The sequence below is a fragment of the Lampris incognitus genome, chromosome 5, assembly GCF_029633865.1.
Source record: "Lampris incognitus isolate fLamInc1 chromosome 5, fLamInc1.hap2, whole genome shotgun sequence".
Taxonomy (NCBI): Eukaryota; Metazoa; Chordata; class Actinopteri; order Lampriformes; family Lampridae; genus Lampris; species Lampris incognitus.
Window position 1 is genome coordinate 2,779,057 of NC_079215.1, and position 23,420 is coordinate 2,802,476.

The window sequence follows — 23,420 nt, forward strand, 5'->3', positions numbered from 1 at the left end:
AGTCAAACTGGCGAGCCCCGTGTTGGTAGCTAACGGAATAGACCGCTACGCTACCCGGACACCCCGGGTATCATTATTTTTTAAATTATTTTATTTTATGCCTTTGGGTTGTAGGTATGAGAATAAGGGAATAAGCCGAAAGAAGAAGACACAAAGATGGATTATAATTTGATATGAATGAAATGGCCCTGATTCGGATAATGGATGGATGGATGGAGGGATGGAACAGCCCTGTGACGGCCTGTTCAGGGTGTCTCCCTGCCTGCCGCCCAGTGACTGCCGGGATAGGCTCCAGCATCCCCGCCACCCTGACAGCAGGATAAGCCGTTTGGATACTGGATGGATGGATGAAATACAGAGCACATACACATGGAGCTGATACCCCCCCCCCCCACACACACACACAGCAAGCCAGGTCCACACAAGACACCCTTCAACATCTTCAGGAGAATGTTCATTACTCACGAGTGAACTTTAATGCTTACACTGACACGTAGACATGAAAAGAGCTTTCAGCCATACCAGCCTTACGCTGGACTGAGCAAGAGCACGGTGGCTTGATCCCTCACTGGCTCACCCGGGGAGCTCTGTCCTGAGAAGGACAGGAAGTCTTGTATCGCACGGACACAGGGCTGCACATAACGCTCGGTCGTTTCATCATGAACGTTTCCGACTAGCGCGACTGCGAAAGGCGGTGTGTGTATGTGGTGCAGAGGTGTCCGGAAATGAGTTGGGATGACATCACAGCCCTTCAAGGAACTTTATTTCCGAAACGTTCACAAAGAAAAGTATGATAGAAAACAACAGGAAAAACAAGGAGCGCCGCCCCGCTCTCATCTCACTGCAGGTTGTGGATCATCTCCTCCTTGGCGATGAGGTGTGTGGTCTTGTTGACCAGAGACATGAGGGAGTTGAGTTTGTGCGACCAGTCGTTGAGCAGGTCGTTGGGGTCTTTCGGCCTCTGGAAGTTGATGATGCCAGCCAGCCGGTCCACCTTGGCATAGATGGTCTTGTTTACTACCAGGTTAGAGAGGAACGCCTCCGATTCCTGACAAAGGACAAAGGTGCTTTATTATCACCGCAGTTTTTCCTCTGGGAACCCAAAAGTTTCCAAATATTTTTTCTTAGACGCAAAACTCATTTTTAGATGCAAAACTAATTTTATGAGTGACTTTCTTGGCAAATTTCTGGTTATTTTTAAGCTTGTATTCCACATTTACTTGATGCCATTACCATTAAAATGCAAAATAATTAAGCTAAAACAAACAAAATGATGTTAGACTTTGACCAATGCTTTGGAAAAGTATGTGTTAGACTAAAAAACCCATTATTAACAACAAATCTGAATCGGAGGTCGAATAAGACTCATGAGAAATAGGTCGACACTGGTTCATCTGCATGTACAACTGTGATTAGTCTCCAGTTTGGTGTACTGGAACTGTTCTTACATCGACAGACAGGTCAAGAAGCTCAGCCATCCTCTTCATCGTGATTCTGGTGTAATACTTGGCCATTATTCTGATGTTCTGAGGAGTGGAAACAGAAGAACTTCATTAATATGCATCCCTGCAGCACAACATCTGCAACAGGTGACACAAAGATAAGAGCAGCATTTTGTGGACGTTTTTGGCACGACTACCGATAACCTTAAGTACCAATTCCTGCTGATCCTGAAAGATAACATCACATCGATGTCAGTGTATCCCTCACCTTCACTTCCTTTTTTGCTAGATAGCTGGGGGATTTTTTTCTTTTCTAAATGTATTTCTAGTTTTTCCTCCTCATCCCACCCGATTAACCCAATGGCATATGGCCGGAACTCTTGTGGAATAACTCCCCTGGCTCACGTTTCCACAGGAAGGAGATAGTCGTAACACCAGCTTTCTTCAAACTCGTGTCGGCTGCTCTCGCTATTTTACACGCTGAAGCCTCGTATGGATTGCATCACCTTCAGGCCGCGAAGGAGGCGTAGGAAGAATGCTTTAGGTTGCTTGGCTGCAGGCGCCCAGATGGGCCAGAGGGGTCGCTGGAGAACGACGAGTCCCCGAACACTACACCGATCTACACCCACTACCCCTCGGGTAAGGGTGGCCTAATGAATGCCTTACCCCGTGGACGCTCTGGCTGTGACCGCTTCCGGCGAGTCTGGGATATGAACCTCCCAGCCAGGTGACGAGCGGACTGCAGGAACGGCGGTTTGTTCCGCTCGGCCATCAGAGCGGCAGATAGCTGGCTTTAGCAGCCCAAGCAATGGTTTGCTTAGCTGCGAGCTGTCACTTATGTGAGTTATCAGGGCATCCCAGTGGTCTCAGCGCACACCAAAAGTTGGCCCAGGGCTAAGAAGACCATCCTGTTTTTTTTTTGATCCCCCTCCTTTTTTTTCTCCCCAATTGTACCTGTCCAATTACCCCACTCTCCCGAGCTGTCTCGGTCTCTGCTCCACCCCCTCTGCTGAGCCGGGGAGGGTTGCAGACAACCACATGTCTCCTTTGACACATGTGGAGTCACCAGCCGCTTCTTTTCACCTGACAGTGAAGTTTCAGGGGGACGTAGCACATGGGAGGATCACGCTATCCCCCCCCCCCCTGAACAGGCGACCAACCAGAGGAGGCGCTAGTGCAGTGACCAGGGCACATACCAACATCTGGCTTCCCACCCGCAGCCACGGCCAACTGGGTCTGTAGGGACACCCGACCAAGCTGGAGGTAACACAGGGATCGAACTGGTGATCCCCATGCTGGTAGGCAATGGAATAGACCGCTTCACTACCCCGATGCCGAGGACCATCCTGTCTTGATTCTTTATCGCATATTTATTGATAAATCTTGCAGCAACCAAACTTGACATTCAACGCTAGACCAGTTGGAGGGAAGAAAGGGAATCAACAAATCCACCTCACACGATCCTACACACGGAACATGCCGGTGAGAAACCCCTACATTTTTTTTTTTTTTAATTTATTTCTGATTTTTCCCTTTTTTCTCCCAATTTAGTGGCCAATTGATCCCTATTTTAATTCAAACACCCACCCTCGTATTGCATGCGTTCGCCAACTGCATCTCTCCGGCCGGCAGTCTCGAAGGAAAGCGCCTCCCCACTTTCGTGACAAGGCGAATCCAAGCCGAACCACTGTTTTTCCGACACACACAGAGACGCATTCATATGACGAACACAAGCCGACTCCGCCCCCCTCCCGAAGACAGCGTTGCCAATGATTGCTGCTTCATCGAGTCCGGCCATAGTCGGATCTGACGAGACCGGGGCGCGAACCCCAGTCCCCAGTGGGCAACTGCATCGACACCAAGCCGATGCTTAGACCGCTACGCCACCGCGGACCCCAGAAACCCCTACATTTAACTGACGGACTTACATGCTCCACTACTCTGTTCTTCAGGTCCTTCCACCTCTTCTCGCCCTCCTCTGAATAGGAGAAGACGTCTGTGGCGGGGCTGTCGGGGGAGCCTTCCCTCAATTCCTTCCCATAGTTGTCCACCAGGGCGGCCCAGCGCATCAGCTCCATGGTAGTGAACTGCTTCAGAAGGTCCCTGGGGAGGGAAGAAGACAACTTTTAAGAGCTAATTTGAACAAAATGTTAAAATAGACACAAAAATGGAATAAGATGAAACGACAATAAAAATATGAAACTAAAATCATAAATGTAAACCAAATTGGCTTAGCTGTGTTTAACACTGTGTTTGTTGATTAATTGTTCATGTTTGGTGGGCATTTACACATCCATCCATAGGTACTGAGTTCTTCATGTACCAGTAATAGTTAAAGATGAAAATTCACACACACTGGCTGCTACCTTGTATTATAATTTATTTAACAGAGATGGTGTACTGGGCTACTGCTCCGCAAATATTTAACCTACAAGAGCCACTTGTGCTAAATAAATGCTAATATGAGGGAGCGACCACAGTATGAGGTTTTTAACCAAACGACTGCCACCAATTTACTGCTGTTCTCGTTTGATCTTGAAATGAAATACTAAATAACGACACAAAATTGAAAATTAATAGAAAGCAATGGCCCAACTAGCCATTAGCTCAAATCAGCTAAGAACTATATCTATATTGATTGGACACAGTAGGGTACATTGTTGGGTGTAATTTCATCACCAATTACCAACATTATGATAATTAAAAAAGTGGACTTTACTGTTTGATTGATTTGATAATATAATAATTTCCAGTGTGTGTCGGCCCTGTGATGGCCTAGCGACCTGTCCAGGGTGTCTCCCTGCCTGCTGCCCAATGACTGCTGGGACAGGCTCCAGATTCCCCGCAACCCTGACAACAGGATAAGCGGTTTGGATAATGGATGGATGAAATAGTCAACAAAATGGGGAGTGCAGAAGAGAGGTGAAGAAAAGTGCACCCTCTTCTTCACCTCTGGTGACAGACAGGTTGACGGACGAGATCCGACAGGAGTCTCTATGGACTATGATGTTTGCGGATGACATTGTGATCTGTAGTGAGAGTAGGGTGCAGGTGGAGGAGAGCCTGGAGAGGTGGAGGTATGCACTGGAGAGAAGAGGAATGAAAGTCAGTAGGAGCAAGACGGAATACCTATGTGTGAATGAGAGGGAGGACAGTGGAATGGTGAAGATACAAGTAGAGGTGATGAAGGCATACGAGTTTAAATACTTGGGTCAACTGTCCAAAGTAACGGGGGTGCAGAAGAGAGGTGAAGAAGAGAGTGCAGGCAGGGTGGAGTGGGTGGAGAAGAGTGTCAGGAGTGATTTGTGACAGAAGGGTACCAGCAAGAGTTAAAGGGAAGGTTTACAAGATGGTGGTGAGACCAGCTATGTTATATGGTTTGGAGACAGTGGCACTGATGAAAAGACAGGAGGTGGAGCTGGAGGTGGCAGAGATGAAGATAAGATTTTCATTGGGAGTGATGAAGAAGGACAGGATTAGGAACCAGTATATTAGAGGGACAGCTCAGGTTGGACAGTTTAGAGACAAAGCAAGAGAGGCAAGATTGAGATGATTTGGACATGTGTGGAGGAGAGATGCTGGGTATATTGGGAGAAGGATGCTGAATATGGAGCTGCCAGGGAAGAGGAGAAGAGGAAGGCCAAAGAGGAGGTTTATGGATGTGGTGAGGGAGGACATGCAGGTGGCTGGTGCAACAGAGGAAGACGCAGAGGACAGGAAGAAATTAAAACGGATGATCCGCTGTGGTAGGATGAAATAGTCAAATACGGAGAGAAACTGTTGTCATCCACATTGACATTCAACACAGCTGATCTTACAGCTTACTTCAGAAGCCACACGTGTTTACAACCTGAAGTCAAAGGAAACAGCAAAGGATTTATGGGTAATGTGGTCAAAATGTGACAAAACTGTGATGCAGTTACCACTAATGACCCATAGGGATCGCAAAAGTGCTAACTTAAGCAGTGCTACTTCAAAAGTAAAGGCGCCACAATGCCCACATGAATCATCGTTACAGCAGCATTGATGTTACAGCACTTCCTGGTGGGATAAAAGTGACTCATGTCCTCATGATGAGTTGTCCCACAAAGTATTCACCAGTACTTCTTAAAACACTTGGCTCATGATTCCAAACATCCATTTTATTGAACTGTGTGTAAAATTCACATTTTGAAACAGAACTATTGATTAGATTTAACCGCTTTTAAATTTCCAGAATTCCAGACCGGTATTCCCGAACACAGTGACAGGTTAATACTATCCCTTTACATACTGTAGTTCGTTTCCGAAAGACGCCACTATCTTTCACTGTGTGACCTTAGCAGATAGCGTGGAGTTTTCTTTTACCTGTAGTTGACTAGTATGTCTGGCTCAAGTAATCCATTCTCAAACCTACGTGTTTATCTCTCTGACAACAACAACATACAGTTTGAGACCCATGCGTCTGAGATACTGTTTAAAAGCAGAATGACAAAGCTCAGCTGACGGACTTGGCACGTGTCTCGGCATACTGCCGTCAGAACAACCCCCCTGGCCCCTGAGTAAGCCTCTGTGTGGGCATCAAACTTCAGTAAAAACACAACTGTGATCAGATAACTAGTCGCTTATTGACTGGGGGGCAGATAACCACTGGGACGGCGCAAAGAGGAACATCTTACTTATATTTAGGGATTTCCTCCAATTTCTTGTCCGCGTTGATTCTGTGCACAAGGTCTGACTGCTCGTTGTCGTAAGGGGACAGGATCACGTACAGCACGACACTCTTCAGGGCCTGGAAACAAACACATTGTCAGCTTTATCCAAACAAGTCCTGATGATGACTACACAACATGATGCTACATAAACCAGCCCCAACAGCTTGTAACCCAGATCTGCTGTCAAATAATAAGTGTATGATGTTGCAAAAGCCACTGAACCCTGACTGAAGACCCCTTAAACACACACCTGCAGAACAGTGATACGCAGGTCAACTCTGGAGCCACCGAAGCTTTTACGGACCCACCCGCCACCCAACCCACGCTTGGCAACCAGATATCAGTAGATCCACCGCCTGCCTTTTTTTTTTGGGGGGGGGGGGGTCCTCCCCAGTTGTACTTGGCCAATTACCCCACTCTTTCGAGCTGTCCCGGTCTCTGCTCCACCCCCTCTGCTGATCCGGGGAGGGCTGCAGACTACCACATGTCTCCTCCATACATGTGGAGTCACCAGCCGCTTCTTTTCACCTGACAGTGAGGAGTTTCACCAGGGGGACGTAGCGCGTGGGAGGATCATGCTATTCCCCCCAGTTCCCCCGACCAGACGCCCCGACCAACCAGATGAGGCGCTAGTGCAGCGACCAGGACACATACCCACATCCGGCTTCCCACTCACAGACACGGCCAATTGTGTCTGCAGGGACGCCCAACCAAGCCGGAGGTAACACGGGGATTCAAACCGGCAATCCCTGTGTTGGTAGGCAACGGAACAGACCGCCACGCCACCCGGACGCCCCACGGCCTGCTATTTCAAACTCACTTTTTTGAAAATGTTCTGAATTTTTTTTCCCCCCTGCTCACATATGTATCCTCTTTTGTTGGCTAAAGGGTGGAATAGACTGCAAGCTACCAGATCAGATATGTGGCTAGTATTTAGATCAGATATGTGGCTAGTATTTAGATCAGATATGTGGCTACTATTTAGATCAGATATGTGGCTCCTATTTAGATCAGATATGTGGCTCCTATTTAGATCAGATATGTGGCTAGTATTTAGATCAGATATGTGGCTAGTATTTAGATCAGATATGTTGCTAGTATTTAGATCAGATATGTGGCTAGTATTTAGATCAGATATGTGGCTAGTATTTAGATCAGATATGTGGCTAGTATTTAGATCAGATATGTGGCTAGTATTTAGATCAGATATGTGGCTACTATTTAGACACTGCTAAAACAGAATAATTATCTAGGCTTGCTTTGTGTTTGTTATGGACTGAATGAATCAGATATGCTTTATAACCTATTATGTATAGGCTGTAAAGAGACTTAACCCCAACACTGAAAAAAACACCTGTCCAAGCTTCGAGAAATGTGAGTGGAGATCATTTGTCATTTGCTGCTCTCAGCTGGGGTGCAGTGTTTATGTGCTCCACACGTGATGGAAGTGAAATAAATCAGTGACCACCGCAAGTTGACAGCAAATTAGTTTTGTAAACTCAAACGTTGGGCTGAAACCCTGAACATCCTGTGGAACTGTGAATATTGTGTCATCAAAATGTCTGAAAGCATGGACAGAGCGTCTCAGCACACACGTTTTGTGCATGTAAAGCCTGCTTACAGGCCTACGCAAGTCAGGACAAATCATCCAAATTAAAACAGCGTAGGGATATTTATCGCAAATTAACTTATACTGATAATTGGCATATTTTCCTTGAATAAACGCGACCCACCCACAACCTGCCCCAACATCACCAACTGAACTGCACTTTGATGCGTATGACCATGCCACCATCCAACTACCCTTTTTAAAAGCCTAACAATTATCTATACCAGGTCTAACAATGATCTATAACAGGCGTAACAATGATCTCTCCCAGGTCTAACAATGATCTATACCAGGTCTAACAATGACCTATCCCAGGTCTAACAATGATCTATACCAGGTCTAACAATTACCTATCCCAGGTCTAACAATGATCTAAACCAGGTCTAACAATGATCTATCCCAGGTCTAACAATGATCTCTCCCAGGTCTAACAATGACCTATACCAGGTCTAACAATGATCTATCCCAGGTCTAACAATGATCTATACCAGGTCTAACAATGATCTATCCCAGGTCTAACATTGATCTATCCCAGGTCTAACATTGATCTATCCCAGGTTTAACAATGATATATACCAGGTCTAACAATGACCTATACCAGGTCTAACAATGATCTATCCCAGGTCTAACAAAGATCGATACCAGGTCTAACAAAGATCGATACCAGGTCTAACAATGATCTATCCCAGGTCTAACAATGATCTATATCAGGTCTAACAATGATGTATAACAGGTCTAACAATGATGTATACCAGGTCTAACAATGATCTATCCCAGGTCTAACAATGATCTATCCCAGGTCTAACAATGATCTATCCCAGGTCTAACAATGATCTATCCCAGGTCTAACAATGATCTATCCCAGATCTAACAATGACTTATACCAGGTCTAACAATGACCTATACCAGGTCTAACAAAGATCTATACCAGGTCTAACAATGACCTATACCAGGTCTAACAAAGATCTATACCAGGTCTAACAATGATCTATACCAGGTCTAACAATGACCTATACCAGGTCTAATAATGATCTGTAACAGGTCTAACAATGATCTATAACAGGTCTAACAATGATCTATAACAGGTCTAACAATGATCTATAACAGGTCTAACAATGATATATACTAGGTCCAACAATGATCTATACCAGATCTAACACTGATCTATAACAGGTCTAACAATGATCTATAACAGGTCTAACAGTGATCTATACCAGGTCTAACAATGATATATAACAGGTCTAACAATGATCTATACCAGGTCTAACAATGATCTAGCAAAGGTCTAACAATGATATATACCAGGTGTAACAATGATATATAACAGGTCTAACACTCTTATACCATGGAGAAAGTAACACTTTCCAACGCTCACAAAGTCCAATGCTGATAACACCAAGGACTTAACACTAGAACGACCAAGGCTGTCATTATGACCGTTTCGGATTTCCAAAGTTTAATGACTGTGGGGGGGGGGGGGGAGATACAGACCTGCCGCTCCGTGAATGCTCCTAAGATTGCATATATTTGCATTAAAATGAGTTTTAGATCAATCACAAAAAAAAGAAGTTATGGTAAGATCCATCTAAAACCACCATGGACGGTCAAAAAGACCGTCTCGTAATTTGTGCGTGATGGTGTGCGTCATGTCAGTATTTATGACGTGTGTTGGTGGCGCCGTTTCCTTCGTGAAGTTCGTTGCTGTGTCCTAGAAACACACTAGCGTTCTCCAGTGCAGAGAAATAGTCTACACTTGTTTTTGATTATGTCCAACATGTCTGGTTACAGATGCTGTTACAGACGCACCATGACTACCACGGAGGTGTTGCAGTATTTTCAGGCATTGGATGGCGGCCATTTAAATTGTTTGAAAAATAGTATTAATGTTGTTAAATTGATAATTTTGGTGTCAGTTAGTTTCATAACAGACAGACTAACATATGTAATGCATTAATATCTCAACTGGGTATTTATCCTGACACAATATAGAGTTTAAAAACCGGCCGTCAATTTGACCGCCCATGGTCATTTTAGGTAGGAGTGAAATCCCGGTCGCTCTAGCGTTAAAAACAGCACAGAATAGGAAAAAAGCAGTTCTCATCAAAACTACCTATATATTTTTTTTTCTATAGATATATATATCTATATATAGATATAGATATATATAATCTCATCTCATCTCATCTTCAGACACTTTTCTGCGGTCGGGTCGCGGTGGCAGCAAGCTAAGTAGGGCTCTCCAGACGTCCCTCTCCCCAGCAACGCCCTCCAGCTCCTCCTGGGGGATCCCAAGGTGTTCCCAGGCCAGAGTGGACATGTAGCCCCTACAGCGAGTTCTGGGTCTACCCCCGGGGTCTCCTCCCAGTTGGCCGTGCCTGGTAAACCTCCAAAGGAAGGCGCCCAGGAGGCATCCTAATCAGATGCCCGAACCACCTCAACTAGCTCTCAACATCTAATATATGTATATACTATATATGTGTGTGTGTGCGTGTGTATACATGTATATGTTACTTGTGTATATGTGTATGTGTGTGTATGTGTGTGTGTGTATATATATATATATATATATATATATATATATATATATATATATACACACTACCGTTCAAAAGTTTGGGATCACATTGAAATGTCCATATTTTTGAAGGAAAAGCACTGTACTTTTCAATGAAGATAACTTTAAACTAGTCTTAACTTTAAAGAAATACACTCTATACATTGCTAATGTGGTAAATGACTATTCTAGCTGCAAATGTCTGGTTTTTGGTGCAATATCTACATAGGTGTATAGAGGCCCATTTCAAGCAACTATCACTCCAGTGTTCTAATGGTACAATGTGTTTGCTCATTGGCTCAGAAGGCTAATTGATGATTAGAAAACCCTTGTGCAATCATGTTCACACATCTGAAAACAGTTTAGCTCGGTACAGAAGCTACAAAACTGACCTTCCTTTGAGCAGATTGAGTTTCTGGAGCATCACATTTGTGGGGTCAATTAAACGCTCAAAATGGCCAGAAAAAGAGAACTTTCATCTGAAACTCGACAGTCTATTCTTGTTCTTAGAAATGAAGGCTATTCCATGCGAGAAATTGCTAAGAAATTGAAGATTTCCTACACCGGTGTGTACTACTCCCTTCAGAGGACAGCACAAACAGGCTCTAACCAGAGTAGAAAAAGAAGTGGGAGGCCGCGTTGCACAACTGAGCAAGAAGATAAGTACATTAGAGTCTCTAGTTTGAGAAACAGACGCCTCACAGGTCCCCAACTGGCATCTTCATTAAATAGTACCCGCAAAACACCAGTGTCAACATCTACAGTGAAGAGGCGGCTGCGGGATTCTGGGCTTCAGGGCAGAGTGGCAAAGAAAAAGCCATATCTGAGACTGACCAATAAAAGAAAAAGATTAGGATGGGCAAAAGAACACAGACATTGGACAGAGGAAGACTGGAAAAAAGTGTTGTGGACGGATGAATCCAAGTTTGAGGTGTTTGGATCACAAAGAAGAACGTTTGTGAGACGCAGAACAAATGAAAAGATGCTGGAAGAATGCCTGACGCCATCTGTTAAGCATGGTGGAGGTAATGTGATGGTCTGGGGTTGCTTTGGTGCTGGTAAGGTGGGAGATTTGTACAGGGTAAAAGGGATTCTGAATAAGGAAGGCTATCACTCCATTTTGCAACGCCATGCCATACCCAGTGGACAGCGCTTGATTGGAGCCAATTTCATCCTACAACAGGACAATGACCCTAAACACACCTCCAAATTGTGCAAGAACTATTTAGAGCAGAAGCAGGCAGCTGGTATTCTATCGGTAATGGAGTGGCCAGCGCAGTCACCAGATCTGAACCCCATTGAGCTGTTGTGGGAGCAGCTTGACCGTATGGTACGCAAGAAGTGCCCATCCAACCAATCCAACTTGTGGGAGCTGCTTCTGGAAGCGTGGGGTGCAATTTCTCCAGATTACCTCAACAAATTAACAGCTAGAATGCCAAAGGTCTGCAATGCTGTAATTGCTGCAAATGGAGGATTCTTTGACGAAAGCAAAGTTTGATGTAAAAAAAATCTTATTTCAAATACAAATCATTATTTCTAACCTTGTCAATGTCTTGACTCTATTTTCTATTCATTTCACAACATATGGTGGTGAATAAGTGTGACTTTTCATGGAAAACACAAAATTGTTTGGGTGATCCCAAACTTTTGAACGGAAGTGTACATATATGTTACTTGTGTATCATGGTCTTGAGAGGGGGCCTGTTTACCTGTTGCCACTTGGCACCGTCTTCAAGGATGCAGGGTGTATCGTAGATGGCACGGTAGTGTTTGCAGATTGACAGGTAGGAGCCCTCATGCTGGTCCACCTGGATCATCAGGTTGTAGTACTTCAGCTTTAACTCCTAGGAGACAAAGAAGCAAAGTAATGCCTTTCTTTTACATCCCTGCTCAGTCAACGCCACAGATTTGGCTGTCTCCTCCTGGTTTGGTGATGGAATGAGGGCCAAGTAACTTATGTCAAGCCCAGATTTGACTTAAGTACACCCCCCCCCCCCAAATCCCAAAATACTGGGCCATAAATTTCGGTACCTTTCCTTATTGTTTCCTTTTTTCATTTATTGTTTATTTGACAGGGACAACGCACAATTTTACAACTGCACCCGAGTTAGCTGGCAGCTAATTTGCATAAGAAAACTATTGGACAGGCAGACAAAGAACAATCAAGACAAAATAAAAACATGACAATACATCAGAAAACCAATCTCAAAAGTTATAAATACAATCTGATCTATTTAAAACAGTAGATATAAATAGCAATCTGGCCTATATGACAACAACATAATGAATATGGATTTCATCTATTCAGCAACAACAAATATAAACAGTAATCTGACCCGAAACATCAATAAATACCAATCTGACCTAAACTATGACAACAGCTATAAAAATCAGTCTGGCCTATTCAATGGCCAGAAATATAAATTACACAGTCTACGGTCAGGTTGCACCTGGGCTGATTCCATCCAGAACCCTAGGCTGCTCCTGACTAAGAAACATATAGTAACTACTCTGAATAAAAAGTACAACAAAAACCCTGAGTGAAATCTAAAATATGTGCAAAATATCAAAGCAGGGACATGTATTTGTGATTACACATTTGTGCTGATTTTAACCAAAGCTTAAGACATTTTTTAAACACCACAAAGCTGGCTGACGGAGCCAGCACTCCCCGGGTTAGTGGTTCAGATTTTATTGCTTGTTTTAATTTCTTTAGGAGTTAAGAAATTTGATTCAGCATACAATGATATCATTACCATAAATAGTTCACTCAATGGGAATCTACCCAGGATACCATGTACGCTGAAGCTGGCAGGGTTAGTGGTTCAGATTCATCATACATACGTACTGTGGACCTTCATGGTCCTAAATATCAGCTGCAGGAGACTATGGAAAGGGTCAACAAGTTAATGGATGATAATGTCTTCGGGGAGTTCTTCTATCGCATGTGGTCTTCCCCACTTATTCTCATCTTTCAAAATATGTGACGGCTGAAAAGGATGCGTTTCATTACGCACGAGTTAACATGTAAATCTTACATCCACATTTTGTGTCTTAAGTTTCCTTTTCGGGGTATTTTAACTTATCGGAAGACGTTCAAAAAAGCATTTCACAAGATAATGGCGTTTACCACAACAAATAAGAAGAGGGGAAAAACAACTCTGCTTCCCTTCCTATCGAATACCATCTTTCTGCCATCATACTGAGGCCATGGTGCACCACTCTGTGCTAGCGAGGGCTTGTGTGCACAGTTACCATTTGCGCTCCCGTAAGTGTGGGAGGTAATAATGGCGCCACAGGATATCAACCCTGTAGCAGATGTGGCGTCATGAATGTAAAACCAACTGACATCATTAAGCCTTCCCACCGGCACATCCTCTGGGTGCATTGAGCACGGTTACCAAAAATCCAAAAATGAGCACGGTTTGGAAACACTCCACAACGAACTGTGCGCCAATATGAACACCATGGAAAAGCACCAAAAGAAACTCAACATATCCATGAGGATGCACTTATCCCCCACATTCAACTAATCATCTTGCAACATCCCAAAATCTTCTCACATTAACTACTGTGAACAGGCATTTGCAATTATATCACAAGCACAACATGAACCGTTTTGCAATCGTGGTGCATTCAAAGTTCTTATGTGGTGAAAGTAGCAGGAAAATATCAATGGATAAAACTGTGTATATGGTAATGTAGATCTGTATAACTGTATAATGGTGGGAAGATGGCAGCGCGAACTCGCGTTTGCGGCGGCCTCACCCAGTGCCGACTATGCAGTGTCTTTGTCCATGCCTAAGTTTGTGTCTTCGTGTGATGTTTTTTATTTTGTTCGTCGATTTTTTTCATTTAATGGATATGACAGCTGGCGCTGGATCGGCTGAGAGAGCTTACGGCCCTTTCCGGAGCTGTACGGCCCTGCCCGGAGCTGCACCCAAGAGGAAACATCAAGGCGGTCTGGCGGCGGCCTCACCTAGCGTCGACAGTGCAGTGTTTTTGTTTGCATCTGCGTTGTTGTGTGGAGTGCAGGAAGGAGTGTTGAAGGTGTCTGGCTGGGAGAGGTGGCGTTGGATTGGTTGTGGGAGCTTGGTCTGCTTCGTCCGAAGGGCCCAGGGACCACCACCCCTGCCTGGAGCTGCGCACGGGGAGCAAACACTGATGGTGGTCTAGCAGGATGCGGAAGCAGGGCAGGCTAAGCTAACTGCTAACCCATGCAGACCAGCAGTTCCGACAGTCGTCCTGGCTGGCGTTCGTTCTCTGGACAGAGGAATTTTTTTGGACCGCACTGCACTGAGTGGACTGTGTTGTTAACAGTTTGTGTTTTTGTTGCTTTGTTCTGTTTTTGGTGGTGTCATTTTTGGGAAATTTGGATGCATGTTTTTTGTGTTGCACTGCTGTGGGCTGGGAGAAACAAAATGTCCTTCCTTTGTGTATGCAAGTATATGTAAGAAATGACAATGAACTGTTCCTGGTTATAAGTTTATCTCCACTCCCTTCTCCCTGCTTCCCCCTCTTACCTCGCTACCCTCCTCCTGGAAGAACTTGGTGTTTATCTTCTTGCTGATGATTTGGGTGCGAATGTAATCCTTAACAGCAATACACAGCCTCATCTGTTCCAAGATAAACTCCACCTTCTCCTTCTTCTCCATGGAGCCATACGTCTCCACCTGAGCAGAGATGTGTTGTCATTTAACAGTCTGTATGACTGGCCAGTAACCTCACTGGATATACTTGCTTTTCCCTCTGCATAAATGTATGAGTTTAAAAATTTAAACACAAAAAATATTATTTTCAACAGTAAACTCCAGGTAAAACTCAATGGCTCAGTTCATTCAAAGTAATACTTGTCCTCAGTCATGCTGAATCCACATGGCTCCTTTGAAATTAGCTACTGAGAGGTGGCTTAAGAGGCCACTAATAAAATGAAAGTTAACTCTGGTGAAGCAAAAGCTGAACCTACTGATGTCTGATAAGTAAAAAATATCAGCTTCAGTGAGGAGGATGGTAATACCTGGCTCTAATTCAGTTTAAAAATTCCATTTGGGGGTGTGTTGCATGGGTGGTACAGCCACCCCCCCCTTTTCTTCCCAATTGTATCGAGCCAAATAACCCCACTTCTCCGAGCCGTCCCGGTCGCTGCTCCACCCCCTCTGCTGATCCGGGGAGGGCTGCAGACTATCACATGCATCCTTCCATACATGTGGAGTCGCCAGCCGCATCTTTTCACCTGACAGTGAGGAGTTTCACCAGGGGGACGTAGCGCATGTGAGGATCATGCATTCCCCCTCCCCCTGAACAGGTGCCCCAACCGATCAGAGGAGGCACTAGTGCAGCGACCAGGACACACACCCACATCCTGCCTTCCACCCGCAGACACAGCCAATTGTGTCTGTAGGGACACCTGACCAAGCCAGAGGTAACACGGGGATTCGAACCGGTGATCCCTGTGTTGGTAGGCAACGGAATAGACCACCACACCACCCGGACACCCAATACAGCCATCTTTAATTCAGTAAATGTACACCCATCTTTGACCAAGACTGGACTAGAAAAAGAAAGGCTCCCTTTCTCTTACCTGCAGCTCTTGTAGGATGGAAGCTGCCTCTTTGACCTCTCCGTTCTGCTCCTTAATGTTGGCCAAGGTCTTTGTCAGCCTGGCCCTTTCAATCTCGACATAAATCTGTCAAAGGAAAACATCATTACTGTCGTAGTAGCTCCACATTCTCAAGGTTTAACAAAAGTTTGGTCTCTCTCTCTCCCACACACACACACACACCTTTCCAGCAGTGACAGTGCGAAGTGTGTCAATCAGTCTCAGCTTGATGGTCAGGTCAGTAACTGCATCCACATACTTATAACATTCTTGGACCATTTTAGCAACAGCCTGGTAAGTCACAGAACACAAAAATTAGAAATAATCAATATCGAAAATTAGCTCAAGGGCTTAGAAAATTAGTCTATGGATTAAAAAAAAACAGTACAATATGTTTATACTAGGTCAAGTCAATTCAAAACTTTATTGCAGACTCGTTTCACAACAGACAACGAGAAATAGGTAAAAAAAATATACTGAGTAAACACAATAAAATAACATAAAAGGAACAAACCAGTGTCTTATAAGAAGGCAGCTATACCAGTGCTCCCACTGCCGGGACTGGTAGCGTGTGGCCCTGAATCTTATATTAGTTAAACTCATGATGATTACATGATCAGAGTCATTGAGCCAGCAAATAAATGTATACATGAGATTTCTTAGAAGAGCCTGAAAGGTGTCGACTCCTGCAGCCAGACATTTCACTTGAACTACACCATCTAGGTCTTTTTGGTAGTATACTTATACCATAATTATAAGCTACTCAAAGCCTCTGTAAGCTTGCTTTTTTATAGTGTGACCACTGGTGTGCAATATAAAGTGGTGTACAATATGTAGTGTGACCACAGGTGTGCAGTATAAAGTGGTGTACAGTATGTAGTGTGACCACAGGTGTGCAGTATAAAGTGGTGTACAATATGTAGTGTGACCACAGGTGTGCAGTATAAAGTGGTGTACAATATGTAGTGTGACCACAGGTGTGCAGTATAAAGTGGTGTACAGTATGTAGTGTGACCACAGGTGTGCAGTATAAAGTGGTGTACAATATCTAGTGTGACCACAGGTGTGCAGTATAAAGTGGTGTACAATATGTAGTGTGACCACAGGTGTGCAGTATAAAGTGGTGTACAATATGTAGTGTGACCACAGGTGTGCAGTATAAAGTGATGTACAATATGTAGTGACCACAGGTGTGCAGTATAAAGTGATGTACAATATGTAGTGTGACCACAGGTGTGCAGTATACTAGAGTGTTGTACAATATGTAGTGTGACCACAGGTGTGCAGTACAAAGTGGTGTACAATATGTAATGTGACCACAGGTGTGCAGTATAAAGTGGTGTACAATATGTAGTGTGACCACAGGTGTGCAGTATAAAGTGGTGTACAATATGTAGTGTGACCACAGGTGTGAAGTATCAAGTGGTGTACAATATGCAGTTTGACCACAGGTGTGCAGTATAAAGTGGTGTACAATATGTAGTGTGACCACAGGTGTGCAGTATAAAGTGGTGTACAATATGTAGTTTGACCACAGGTGTGCAGTATAAAGTGGTATACAATATGTAGTGTGACCACAAGTGTGCAGTATAAAGTGGTGTACAATATGTAGTTTGACCACAGGTGTGCAGTGTAAAGTGGTGTACAATATGTAGTGTGACCACAAGTGTGCAGTATAAAGTGGTGTACAATATGTAGTGTGACCACAGGGGAGCAGTATAAAGTGGTGTACAATATGTAGTGTGACCACAAGTGTGCAGTATAAAGTGGTGTACAATATGTAGTTTGACCACAGGTGTGCAGTATAAAGTGGTGTACAATATGTAGTTTGACCACAGGTGTGCAGTATAAAGTGGTGTACAATATGTAGTTTGACCACAGGTGTGCAGTATAAAGTGGTGTACAATATGTATTGTGACCACAGGTGTGCAGTATAAATTGGTGTACGATATGTAATGTGACCACAGGGGGGGCAGTATAAAGTGGTGTACAATATGTAGTGTGACCACAGGTGTGCAGTATAAAGTGGTGTACAATATGTAGTGTGACCACAGGTGTGCAGTATAAATTGGTGTACGATATGTAGTGTGACCACAGGGGGGCAGTATAAAGTGGTGTACAATATGCTCTGAACAGACATCTTCAAACTAATGGAACACATACCAAACTTGTGTGACAGTGTGTGCTTGTGCATACATAATGCAGCATTGTCTATAACCATCATCATCGTCTGTCATTTGTTCAGTAATATAATGTCCAACATATTTCACCTTTACACACCCCAAGATTATTATCAGACAATGTAACATCAGGACGTTTTAGATGACTGTCCTCTTTGGTTCTGCAAGTCATGACAACACTCTTACTAGCATTGTATGCGATATCCTGCTGCACACCGTACACACAACAAGGAGCTGCTGGAGACCAGCGCTACAGGGACTGAGGATGACAAGGTCATCTGCATACATGATATGGTTCACCAAGGTATTGCCCATCATGCACCCAGTGTTACAGGCTTTCAACTGCTTGGACAAATCATCAGTATATAGATTGCAGAGAACTGGAGACAGAATTCCCCCTTGTCTGACACCATTGCTGACCCCAAATGGGGCTGAAACACTATTACCCCATTTTACTTGCATAGTGTGGTGGGCATACCAATAAGCCAGGATTCTCACAATGTATTTATTGTATTGTAGGTCAGTCTTTATATTTTTCACTATCAAAACAAACACTGAAATAACCTTTTTAGAAAACCGTTGAGAATGACGAACTTCAAAAACCACAAACCCTCAGATGCTGAAAAAACCTGGGATGGTATTTTAAATGACATGGACTAGATGTTAATAGGCTTAATGTTTTGCTAGTTATTTATTTCTCTTTGACGCCAAATGCTTATTCTATCTTTATCTTAGGATGCACTGATACCAATAGTTAAAAGCAAAAGGGCTTGATTTGCCACATTTTATGTACATGGAAGACGATTTCTTTAATTTTGTGAAAAACTGATTCCATCTATATTATTTTGCCCACTGACCTCAAACTAACGGTCTCAATCTGCACTGTTCAGCAAGAGTAAAGGAACTGAAGGGTACTCAGTATCTGTCAATGCTTAAAGATTCAGAATCAGAATCGGTATCGGCAATGAAAGAGTGATATTAGTGTATCCCTACTTTTATCTACAGGAAAAAAAAAACTTTCAAAGTCGTTCCTCTCTCCAAATCATTAAATTTGAGATTTGCAACACAAATGTACTTGCTGAAGAGTTTGTTCCTTCAGAATAGTTTGTTTATCTGGGACTAAATAAGGATCCAATGTTACTTTCAGTGCACTAGATCTGCTTTAGTTTCTCAGTCATTAGAAGTTAAAAAAACAAAACAAACACATGAATTACAAAAGTATTCTGCAGAACAACTAAAAATAAAATCACGTCAGGGTCACAAGAAGATTTAGGATGCAATGTTTGGGTCACAAGAAGATTTAAGATGTAATGTTTGGGTCACAAGAAGATTTAGGATGTAATGTTCTTGTAAGAATAAAAAAGGGTAGAAAACACTGGTAGAGATAACCTATTAGGGCACTTTCTTACCTGTTTGAGCTGGCTCCTCCTTTTGGAGAGCAGCATGATATTTTCGTTCAGGGCGTCCCAGTCCTTAGCCTCATAACACATCTGAACCACAGCCACCAGGATTCTGGAGGTAGACACCATGTCAGATGCCTGAACAGGGTTGGAACACACATGGGGGAGATAAAAGTTAACTGTACATGCAAATATCATCACGTCAGTGTTCAAATACTCACACACACAAAGACACAATAGGTACTTATTGGGATGTTAGTTTACCCTACAACATGAGCATGCACACACACACACACACACACACACACACACATATACATTACCATTTCCTGTATAATTTTGGTTCAAGACTAATTCTGCCCATTACAGAATCATTCATTCATTCATTCATCAGCTGTTTCTCCGGGGTCGGGTCGTGGTGGCAGCAAGCTAAATAGGGCACTCCAGACGTCCCTCTCCCCAGCAACGCCCTCCAGCTCCTCCTGGGGGGATCTCAAGGTGTTCCCAGGCCAGATTGGACATGTAGTCCCTCCAGTGAGTTCTGGGTCTACCCCAGGGTCTCCTCCCAGCTGGCTGAGCCCAGTAAACTTCCTAAGGAAGGTGCCCAGAAGGCATCCTAATCAGATGCCCGAACCATCTCAACTGGCTCCTTTCAACGTGAAGGAGCAGCAGCTCTACTCCGAGCTCCCTCTGGATGTCCGAGCTCCTCACCCTATCTCTAAGGCTGAGCCCAGACACCCTACGGAGGAAACTCATTTCAGCCGCTTGTATCCATGATCTCACCCTTTCGGTCACTACCCAAAGCTCATGACCATAGGTGAGGGTTAGAACAAAGATTGACTGGTAAACTGAGAGCTTTGCCTTCCGGCTCAGCTCCCTCTTCACCACAAATTACAGAGCCAGTTCAAGGATTGAACAGCATTAGTTAGAATAAACCTCATTCTCAAGCTATGTAAATGATTTGATTTGTATGTTAAACTAATGGACAGTGAAGTTTGTTTGTATAGCTCAAAATCTCAAGGTAGTCCCGAGGGGCTTTACAATCACAATCTGTGGAAAAACACAATATACGACATACAATTGATGTTGTAATTGCACCTGTGTAGGTGTTTTAGGGGATAGGCTAAGCGGTCAAATGTTTAACTTGTAATGTATTTAGCTGTACAGGGTGCCCGCAGGCAAAGAAAGGGGGGGGGCATTTACATGCATTACAATGATGGATTTGTTTAACATCCCAATATTTTAGGTCAAGGAGCGATGCCAAGTCACTTACTGTTCTAGTTTGCTTCTCCAGTGACAGCAGACTTTCCACGGCCTCCTGCAGCTTCCCCTCCTGATAAAGACGCAATGTAAAGTCATACATAAGCATGGTTTCTACCCACCTGCTCTTTCCGTGATTCGGACTAATCACAAACCATCCCTCATCGGCGGAATACGTTTTTAAGGTCTAACAGCTAAGCAGGTTTCAAGCTAGCGAGTGTGACGGGCGTCCTAGACAGCTCGCATTATAGAGCACGAAAACACACACACACGTACATGTTATGAGTGACGGAAAAGACCACCTCGTGAAAACGTTATATAGTGTAGTAGACAAAACACAGGCTAGCTAGCCGGTGTTAAGTGGTGGAGTAGCGTTAGCTCCACTAGCTCCACAGGCTAGCTAGCCGGTGTTAAGTGGTGGAGTAGCGTCAGCTCCACTAGCTCCACAGGCTCCACTAGCTCCACTAGCTCCACAGGCTCCACTGGCTAGCGTCTACGGGTGATTGGATGCCCATGTCCCGTCACGCTGAGCAGAACGCAGCACATCAGATACTGGTCAGACCCAAACACTACACATCAAACTAACGTGGGTCACCGAGCAGAACCGTTACTGGGCTTCTTATGAACGGCACGGCCTAAAGAGCTAAACCTCTGTTCATTTCTCACATTCACCGGACCTGGCGTGATCCACATTAAACCAACGAATAAAGACATTTGACCAATTCCAGGGAAATTCTCGTCACATTCCGGTGAATCTGGCGATTAAAGGAGGCTGCCGCAAAGCTGTGCGAGCGGCTAACGCTGCCTAGCTTGCCTGCTAGCCGAGCCCTCCCACGGCACCATGACTCAGCCGGCCAGCCGGCCGGCCCTTCTCTAACACCAACTGCTCACCTTTGCCATTTTCTCACATTCGGGAAGACGCTGGTCTACAGTGGAGCTGTAGTCCACCTCCATCTTCACAATCGTCCCATCGGATCTTTCTGAGCGCTCCTCGGACATGTTTGCGACCGGAATAGTGTCGTAATAACCCGCAGCGCTGCTCGCCTCCCGCTACAGTGCTCGGCTGCTAAGCCTTTTCTTCTGCCTCTGTTTTATCGGCGAATTGCAACCAGATGGAGCACTATCGCCACCTACTGTTACACTAAAGAGCACTTAATTTATAGCCTTCCCATCAGTCCACGATCCTTGAGAAAGGTGAAGATATTGTAGCGAGTTCGGGGGGCAGTCCGAGGTACCGTCGCCACAGCCGGGACGCGAACCCGTATCTCCTGCACCGCAAGCGACAACGTTAACCAGTCGACTAAAGGGTCCGACCCGTTAGTCGAGGACCAACGTGTCTACTTATCCATGCACGTTACACTACCACCCTCATTCGGGGAAGCATATCAGCTCCTTCACGCCTCAGGGCGCATGCGCTTCCGATGGCCTTACGGTCGTCGCTCTATCCCACTTCTGACACCAATGTAGCGAATTCAGGGGACTACGCAACCACAGGAACTGCCGCGGCCGGGACGCGAACCCGTATCGCCCGCACCGCAGGAGACATCGCTAACCGCTCGACTAAAGGGTCCGACCCGTTGGTCAAGGACCAACGTGTCTACTTATCCATGCACGTTACAATATATTTAAGTACATCATTCCCAGTGTTCCTTGTGAAAATTGTGTTTAGGTCCATGTGCATAATTCCTTCTTGTCCCAATATAGTTTGTAGTATGAATCTCTCTCTTGCATATTGTAACGTGCATGGATAAGTAGACACGTTGGTCCTTTACTAACGGGTCGGACCCTTTAGTCGACTGGTTAACGTTGTCGCTTGCGGAATGGGAGACACGGACTCGCGTCCCGGCTGTGGCGACGGTCTCCCAGACTGCCCCCCGAATTCGCCGCAGTATGTTGAGTAAATAAAAAATACATGTTCTATAGTCTCTGGTTCTCTTGCATATATGTTGGGCAAATAATCTCTGGTTCTCTTGCATATATTGGGCAAATAATCTCTGGTTCTCTTGCATATGTTGGGCAAATAAAAAATACATTTTCTATAGTCTCTGGTAGGCATGTCCAGAGGCAGCTAGAGAGGAGCAAAGGTAGGCGTGTGGAGGTGAGAGTCGGAACTTTGAATGTTGGCACTATGACTGGTAAAGGGAGAGAGCTGGCTGATACGATGGAGAGAAGAAAGGTAGGCATACTGTGTGTAGAGGGGAGTAAGGCCAGGAGTATCGGAGGTGGGTTCAAACTCTTCTACCATGGCGTGAATGGGAGGAGTAATGGGGTAGGGGTCATTCTGAAGGAAGGGTATGTCAAGAGCGTGCTCGAGGTGGCCAAATAGCGGAACTGCAGCCTCTGCCCTAACCATCCTACGGTCCACAAACACTCGGCCCGCGTTACCAATGACCACCACCGGTACTGGTGGCCAGCAGGGTGCCGGAATGGAAGTAAAACGGTGCCAGAAGTCCTCAAAGCAAAGGGCATATTGAATTGCAGGAACTGAACAAAAACATATAGCAATAACAACGCTTGAATTATTTTGCATTGCAATTTGACACAATTCGAAATAAATCGCACAGCATTTATGATGTCTGTTTTTTTTTGCACCTATCTTTCGATTGAAATTTCGATTGAAAACAGAATTCCAGCATTAAAAATGTGATACATAAATATTTGCCTTCCAAAAATACAGTTCTA

At 44.5% G+C, this 23,420-nt stretch overlaps 1 protein-coding gene across 1 annotated transcript; it reads right to left on the reverse strand.

The window, feature by feature from the left end:
- Positions 1–746: 746 nt before the first annotated feature.
- On the reverse strand, positions 747–21,812 carry psmd12 (proteasome 26S subunit, non-ATPase 12). Its single transcript, XM_056280766.1, has 11 exons — positions 21,630–21,812; positions 20,752–20,811; positions 19,488–19,616; positions 16,082–16,189; positions 15,881–15,985; positions 14,823–14,972; positions 12,009–12,143; positions 6,101–6,213; positions 3,371–3,545; positions 1,449–1,526; positions 747–1,048 (listed from the first exon to the last, which is right to left on the reverse strand). The coding sequence occupies exons 1-11, from the start codon at positions 21,735–21,737 to the stop codon at positions 839–841; spliced, it is 1,371 nt and encodes a 456-aa protein (XP_056136741.1). The 5' UTR covers positions 21,738–21,812; the 3' UTR covers positions 747–838.
- Between the last annotated feature and the right edge of the window lie 1,608 nt (positions 21,813–23,420).